This window comes from Triticum dicoccoides, chromosome 5A (assembly GCF_002162155.2).
Source record: "Triticum dicoccoides isolate Atlit2015 ecotype Zavitan chromosome 5A, WEW_v2.0, whole genome shotgun sequence".
Lineage (NCBI taxonomy): Eukaryota > Viridiplantae > Streptophyta > Magnoliopsida > Poales > Poaceae > Triticum > Triticum dicoccoides.
The window spans coordinates 683,488,019-683,496,470 of record NC_041388.1 but is presented as its reverse complement, the minus strand read 5'-3'; the positions used below and the strand labels follow the sequence as shown (position 1 = coordinate 683,496,470).

Here is an 8,452-nt window from a genome sequence, read left to right as displayed (position 1 = left end):
CTAAGGGTGCCACATAGACAGAAAAATAATGTGACAAAGCAATTAAAGAGAAGAGAGAGCATTAGGCTACTCAAAGTGGGGAGTATCACATACTAGTATCATGCACATGATACTAGTGTATGATACTACCTTCATAGTGCATAGTATCATATAGTAGTACTCCCTCCATTCCCTTATATAAGGCCACAGACTCAAATTACAGGTACCAAGGTAAAAATTAATGACTGCTTTGCAAGTCAACTTTTCTTGTTAAAAGGGATCATTAATAAGCCCTCATGCATCCAAGAAGGAATGAGAAGGAAGTACTCCCTCCATCATAGTTTAAAGGGCGTACCTCACATCTCTCTGGGCCCAAGGTTGCTAGCGATTGGTAGGAATAACCGATGCGTTGGAGCTGCGGTAGTTAAGGATATGCGCCTAATTAATCGCCAAACAAACACATAGTAACCTCCCCGTCCAGTAAAAGAAGGAAACCATCGCATGCATTGGTGGAGTAATTTCAGTTCACATCATGCATGCGCACCAGGAAGGCAAACGGAAGGAGCTAATTCCTTCCAAAACGATGCAATTAATAGGCTAATTAATGACATGCGCCCTATTTCTCTCTAATTGTGAAAAATTCTGGTTTTGAAGATACGCTCTTTAAACTGTGATAGAGGGAGTACTAGCACAGTATCATTATGACTGCATGCATGCAAATATTAAACAAGTTGCTAGTTCGAGGAAATATTATTAATTTTTACCTCGATTATTATTAGTGGCCTTGTATATATGCAAAACGTATTTTTCGTAGTGACCTTGTATAAGGGAATGGAGGGAGTATCATAAATGATCATATTTATTGTCATGCATGACATAAAGTAGCATAACATTTAACATGATACGGTATCTACCTACTCCCTCCGTCTGTGAATAAGTGTACTTCTAAGTTTTGTCCTAAGTCAAAGCTTTAAAATTTTAATCTATTTTATAGGAAAACGTAGCAGCATTTATGACACTAAATTAGTATCACTAGACCCGTTTCAAAATGTACTTTCAGAATATACTAATTTTATGCCATATATGTTACTACTCTTTTCTACAAAGTTGGTCAAACTTTTGAAAGTTTGACTTATGACAAACGGTAGAAGTACACTTATTCGCGGACGGAGGAAATATGTTACTACTCTAACCCTCTCTTTCTTCTTTAATTCTCTTCCACATTAGCATGTTTGCTCTTCGCGAGTGCATGAGTAGCTAAGATACCATCACTATGGCAAGCCTTGACCCCAAGAAAAACCAATGCTAAACACGTGAACCTATGCAAAAAGACTACCAACCAATACATGAAGGAGTTTGGTCACTAAACAATTAGATAAAGGTGGCTTAGTTACAAAAGCTAATCACCCATGCATTAAGGATATTACTCCCTCCGTTCCTAAATATAAGTCTTTGGAGAGATTTCACTATGGACCACATACAGAGCAAAATGAGTGAATCTACATACAAAATGCATCTATATACATCCGTATGTTGTTCGTAGTGAAATACCTACAAGGACTTATATTTAGGAACGGAGGGAGTAGTTGTTAAGCATTTTAATGAATTCATCACCTCACTTATTAGCATCAATGCATTGAGAGAGGTCTAAGAAATAGAAATAGCAAACGCTGTAAAATTTACATTCTCCGTGTAAAAATCCAACCGACACGGGATGGGCGATACACCGCCGCGTTCGTGTGCCCCACCCACCACCCCACCGGCCGAACTCCATTACCCATCTTCCACGCGCTTGTCTGCCGGCCGAATCGATTCCAAGTCCAACTCTGAGCTGTTCCCCATCGCCATTTTCCGTCTCCTTCCCCGACCCCCAAATCCCCACGCGAATCCGCCCCCGCCGCCATGGCCTCCCCGCCGGGCGCCGCCCGCCTCGCCGCCCTGCTGCTCCTCGCGCTCCTCGCCGGGCCCGCCGCGTCCCGCTTCGCCCCGGCGGACAACCACCTCATCGCCTGCGGCGCGACGGCCCCGGCCGTCCTCCCCGACGGCCGCCGCTTCGTCCCGGACTCCGGCTGCGCGTCCATGACCCTCCGCTCCGCGGCCCCCGCCCTCCCGTCCGCCGCCCCCGCTGCGCCCGCGCCCGCGCCGCCCTCCCCTCTCCACGCCGCCGCGCGCGTCTTCTCCTGCCACGCCTCCTACGACCTCGCCGTGCGCCGCCGCGGGCGCCACGTCCTGCGCCTCCACTTCTACCCCTTCAGCCCCGCCCTCGCCTCCGCGCGCTTCCACGTCGGCGCCGGGGGCTTCCTCCTCCTCCACAACTTCACCGCCTCGTCCCCCGTCGTCAAGGACTTCCTGCTCCCCGTCGACGCCGACGTCCTCGTCCTCACCTTCGTCCCCGAGGCAGGATCCGCCGCCTTCGTCAACGCCATCGAGCTCTTCTCGGCGCCCGAGGAGCTCGTCGGCGACATCGCCACCCTCGTCGCCGCTGACGGCGTCAACCGCACCGACGGGCTCTCCTCGCAGGTCTTCGAGACGCTCTACCGGGTCAACGTCGCCGGCCGCAAGGTCACCCCGTTCAACGACACGCTGTGGCGGACATGGGTCAACGACGAGGGCTTCCTCGTCAACAAGGAATCATCCAGCAGCAAGGCATGGTCATTCGGTGGCCGGATTGCTTACCCCAAGGACAGCAGGTTGATGACCCGAGAGGTGGCTCCGGACAACGTCTACAACTCGGCGAGGTCGGTGAGGTCAGACGGCAATCTGACATGGGGTTTCCCTGTGCCCGCTCGCAACCGGTACCTCGTGCGCATGCACTTCTGTGACATTGTGAGCAAGGCACTGTATCAGCTCTACTTCAGTATCTATGTCAATGGTCATCTCGCAGTGAAGGATTTTGACATTTCCAGCACCACTGGATACTTGGCCTATCCGTATTACATCGACTATGTTGTGGACGTTGAGGATGAAGGGATGCTGAAACTGGCCATTGGTGGCTCCAAGATGAGCCGGCCTGGAGAAGCGAGTGGTTTCCTGAATGGGCTCGAGATAATGAGGATGAACAAAACGGGTGGCGGCATGGACGGGGATTTCCCTGTTGTTCTGGACATGGGGTACCTGGTCAGTAAGGGGTTTCGGGAATTCGCTCGCTCACTGCTGTGTGGTTTAGTCTTCGCCGGGCTGTTTTTGGTTTTGGTCATGCTGGTGCTGAGGTTGAGGACCGAGCTGAAAAACAATGGAACGCTTTGGTTCAGCCAGTCAGTGGATTCTGGTGAGGGGAAGTTGGCTAAAGCATATCAGCTTGTGCCCACCAAGACTGACTATTAAGCAGCATGAGATCTGAGAAGCTTCAACTTGTGTCTGTTATCTGTATCCCATGGCCTAATCTTGTGCTTCGTTTGTAAGTATTGTAGTTTTCTAGTTCTACATTTCTACGCCTTTCATGGTTGAAGTTTCAATTGTTTGAGCTTGGCCAGTGCAGAGCACAACTATTGTGTGTACTTAAGAATTAAGACGTGTTTGTATTGCTACTACTTCGCTTACCTCTATCCAGTAATTGAAATATGATCCAATACCTGTCTGTGATGTCTCTATTTTTTGTATCATGGTAGTATGGTACTATAATTCCATTATACCCTTAGGAGAATCCTTTGTATGAAATGATTAGTTATGTAGAAGACATTACTGGAGGCAAAATATTTCTTACAACTGAAGAATGATTTAGTTGTTGCGAGGGGGAATCTGTTGGTTCAAACCAATTAAGAAGTAGCTGCAGTGTTCCTTGTAGTCATGTCATCAGTAAGCACATCTGTAGTCTGGACTATTTGCGTAACCATGTCCCACAAAATTAGCTAGTTGAATACTTGAATTTATGTCTGACCGCGTGGTGGATTTAGTCTCAGTGCCTACCAGATTATGATGCCTTGGGAATTTCACTCTCATACTTTGCCTATTATTGTTTTTGTGTGTTTGTCTTTGTGTTTGTGCAGACTAATAAAATGAGAAGCTTGAATGCATTAGCACCAGTAGATCTTAGATTTTAGAAAAACTAGTAGATGTCAGGTAAGCGGTATTAATAGAATTTTCTGACCCCTTCATTTTGGAGAGCACTTCTTTGAGGTTTCATTGAAATCTTCACTAGTTCTTTTTTGCTCTAGTGTTGTGGTAGCTCTTATTAGTTATTATAAGACTTCTTTCACGAAACTGTGCAGGGTATATAGTTACTTGTCTCACTCTGCTTCTTTTCGTATGCACTATATCATTATATGTGCCTTCTCAAACTCCTGAGATCAGTTTAATTCATAGTGATTGAGTAGCTGCAGCTCTAAATCTTGATGCTACCTATTGTTTCTGATTCTCTTGTATTAAGAGTTTTCATCGTTGACATTTTGCATTCACAGATGGTTTAATTTGAATTTAGTTGCTTTATTAAAAAGGAACTACAAGAATAATTCTTGTGAAATAATTTGTTCAACTGAAATTGCTGGAATTGCTATGTCAAAACATATCTTAAGATTGTTGCCTGATTTAGTTTCACAAGGAGCAATCTTTTTGTTTAAACTAATTAACAGATAGTTGTAACTTTTCTTGCAGTTCCACCGATATTTGGAAAGAAAATCATATTGCTACCTCATTACTTCATAAGTAAGCACATTCTTTAGTCTGGACTAGCTTCGTAACCACGTGCATAAATTTAGTTAGTTGAATTACATTTGACTGCATGGTGGATTTAGTCTCAGTGTCCTACTCTACCTATTATTTCAGTGTGTTTGCATTTGTTTAGTGTAGTATTTTTATCTGTCTAGCACTAACAAAGTACTACAACAATGCCTTTAGTCCCAAACAAGTTAGGGTAGGCTAGAGCTGAAACCCATAAGAGCTCAAAACCAACTCATGGTTCTGGCACGTGGATAGCTAACTTCCACGCACCCCTGTCCATGGCTAGTTCTTTGGTGATATCTACCCCGGCCTCCCTTGACATTATCAGCATGTTTTAGCCGTCTGCTATGCACTGGAGCTTCTAGAGGCCTGCCCTGAATATGCCCAAACCATCTCAGATGATGTTGGGCAAGCTTCTCTTCAATAGGTGCTATCCCAACTCTATCCCGTATATCATCATTCTGGACCCGATCTTTTCTTGTGTGGCCACACATCCATCTCAACATGCGCATCTCCGCTACACCTAACTGTTGAACATGTCACCTTTTAGTCGGCCGAAACTCAGCGCCATACAACATTGTGGGTCAAATCGACGTCCTATAGAACCTGCCTTTTAGCTTTTGTGGCACTCTCTTGTCACAGAGAACGCCAAAAGCTTTGTGTCACTTCATCCGTACTAGTGTGAAGTAAAACTATAAAAGTAGTGGATTACTTATCCTAGTTTTATTCTCTAATTCATTTCTGTGTTCATACATACAGTTTCATGCATGAGGCTAATCAAATGAGAATGTATTAGCACCAGTAGATCTTTAATTAAAAAAACATTGATTGATTTCAGAGAAACGGCATTACATTTCAGAGAAACGGCACCAGCATGAGGCTAATTTTCTGATGCCATCCTTTTGGATAGCACTCCATTAAAGTATCATTGAAATCTTCAGTAGTTCTGTTTTGCTATACGGTTGTCGTTGGCTTTTATCATGATGCTTCTTTCGCGGAACTGTACCGGGTGCGGGTATATGGATATTTGTCTTCTGCTTCTTTTGTTGAGTATATCTGCCCCTTCTCGAATTCCTGAAATCATTCTAATCCATGGTGACTGAGAAGCTTTAAATAGTGATGTTACATCTTTTTCTGTTTGTCTTGCATTCAAAATTTACATTGTTGACATTTTGCACACATCGACAGTATTATTTGAATGTTGTGAATCATCTAGCACTAGCACACACAAAATTTGTGGTATGTTCCTTTTTGACATTTCTGGTACTTGACCCTGCTGACTTTTCCAAACATCTCTGAAATTTATGTTGCACCCTCTCTATTGCCTACTTTGATGGGTTGGCCAGTTGACCTCATCTCGATCGAATACCATGCTTCAGAGTACCTATCTTATCCAGTATTTTTGGTCAGTCTGATGCATTTTTGTGTTTGTATGGTTTTGTTCACCAAACTAGTCAAAATAGAAGCTTGAGTGTATTAGCACTAGTAGATCTTATATTTTTTAAAGTAGTACTCGATGTCCAGGAAAATAGAATTTTCTGATCCTGTCACTTTGGCGAGAGCTTGTTTCGAAGTTCCATTGAAATCTTCAATAGATCTGTTTTGCTCTACTGTTGTGGTAACACTTACTATAAGACTTCTTTTGTGAAACTGTGCGGAGCCTATGGTTAGTTGTCTCACTCTGCTTCTTTTTTAAGCAACACATGTGCCTTCTCAAACTCCTGAAGACCATTTTAATCCATAGTGATCTTGGTGTCACTTCTTGTTTCTGATTCTCCTGTAGTAAGAGCTTGAATTGTTGACATTCTCCACGCACCTACGGTATTATTGGAATCTTGTTGCTTCAAGAGGAACCTCTTGTGAATGGTCTTACATACTCAAAATTTGTGGTGTATTTCCTTTCTGACCATTTGACCCTGCTGACTTCTCCAAATATCTCTGAAATTCATGTTGAGCTCCCTGTATTGCCTGCTTCGACGGGTTGGCCAGTTGGCCTCATCTCAACCCAACGACTTTCCTCCAGAAAATTAACAGATATGGAGAATCTTAGATTTATCCATTTATTTTGGGTCCAGTAGATGTCAGGGAAACGGTATTAAATATAATTTTCTGATCTTGTCACTTTGGAGAGCGCTTCTCCAAAGCTGCATTGAAATCTTCAGTATTCTGTTTTGCTCTGCTGTTGTGGTAGCACTTACTATGAGACTTCTTTCCTGTAACTGTGCAGGGTATATGTTTAGTTGCCTTACCCTGCTTCTTTTCTTGAGCATTATATGTGCCTTCTCGAACTCCTGAAGATCATTTTAACCATAGTGGTCGAGCAGCTGCAGCTCTAAATCTTGATGTTACCTCTTGTTTCTGATTCTCCTATAGGAAGAGTTTGAATTGTAGACATTTTTGCACGCACCTACGGTGTTATTAGAATCTTGTTGCTTTTAAAAAGGAACCTTCTCTGAGTGACCTTGCATACTCAAAATTTATGGTGTGTTCCCTTTCTGACTACTTGGCCCTGCTGACTTCTCCAAACATCTCTGAAATTTATGTTGACATACATGTGTTGCCTGCTTTGATGGGTTGGCCAGTTGGCCTCATCTCAACCCAATAACAAGCCTCCAGGAAAACTAACAGATGTGAAGAACCTTAGATTTATCCATTTATTTTGGGTTCAGAATATAAATTCAATTTGCCCATCTAAACATAAATGGCCCATCACTCCCAACTGGCCCAACCCATCATTCCCCATTAGACATGCCTATGAATTGCGTCGACATTATATTTGTCAATTTTAGTGTTATGGTAAACGCTGGGCATACTGATTGTTACTCTGTGTATCTTAGTAGTTACAACTGAGCTGAGCTCATATATCATGAACTTTAAGAGGTTTCCAGACACTGTTTGTACCTATCTGTAATAGTATTGTTTTAGTGTATAAACAGGAATTACAGGCTTCTATCTGATAATAAACTGGCCTGTTTTGCTGTAGTTTTGAACTTCAGTTTAGCCACTAATTTCTGTATCTTCAGAAATAAAAATAAATAAATTTCGGAAGAGTCCTTTTCGTACCTTCTCAAATGGAAACCATTTAAGAGGAAATCTGTCGTGGTCGTGCTGTTTTTTATGGTTTCATTAGTATCATTTGGCTGTGGCAATCTTGTAGGGTTGCAGTCATGTGAAGCCGTTTAGCTATTAAATAGTTTGTTGAAAGATTAGTTTGACTTGGTTTTACGAGATACCATGCTTGCGCATGACATCCCTGCTTATTTCAAAAGGCATCGCAAAGCATAATTTACTTGCATGACCCATATGAATGAGTAGTTGTAGCAGTTAACAACCATTAGTTGACAAAGCGTGCTGATTACTGTCGAATGTCGAACTTTACTATCTGAAGATTAAATGGAAGCTGTAGAGTTACTAGACCAATGTGACATTTACATTTCGAAGGCATTAAAATCGATCATCAAATGTATCACAATATGAAGGCTTTCTGTTACCTGTTGGTGATCGGCTAGAGACGGTTAGCTTCATTCGCCCGTCTGGTTTCTAAAGTGAAATTTATTTGGTGAAAAGTAACTTGACTTGAGCCTGGCTTTCTTATATCTACTCCCAATATGGTTCATCTTTCTCAGCTCCAGCACCTCAACTATGCAATTAATCTTGCGAAAATGTATAGTTCCTTTCTGTCTAGCTGTATAATGCGTTTGATTTCCTTACTTTGGAGGTTGATGTTTTGGTAATGGCTCACTGTTCAGAAAGGAATGCCGACACGGGTTCAATGTATGTGCGCTCTCCCTCCAAGGCCATACACATTCCCAGGATT

General features: G+C 43.0%; 1 protein-coding gene across 1 annotated transcript; it reads left to right on the top strand.

Annotated features, from left to right (window-relative positions):
• The first annotated feature begins 1,800 nt into the window (after positions 1-1,800).
• On the top strand, positions 1,801-3,552 carry LOC119304121 (probable receptor-like protein kinase At5g24010). Its single transcript, XM_037581282.1, has one exon. The coding sequence runs from the start codon at positions 1,882-1,884 to the stop codon at positions 3,301-3,303; it is 1,422 nt and encodes a 473-aa protein (XP_037437179.1). The 5' UTR covers positions 1,801-1,881; the 3' UTR covers positions 3,304-3,552.
• Positions 3,553-8,452: the final 4,900 nt, after the last annotated feature.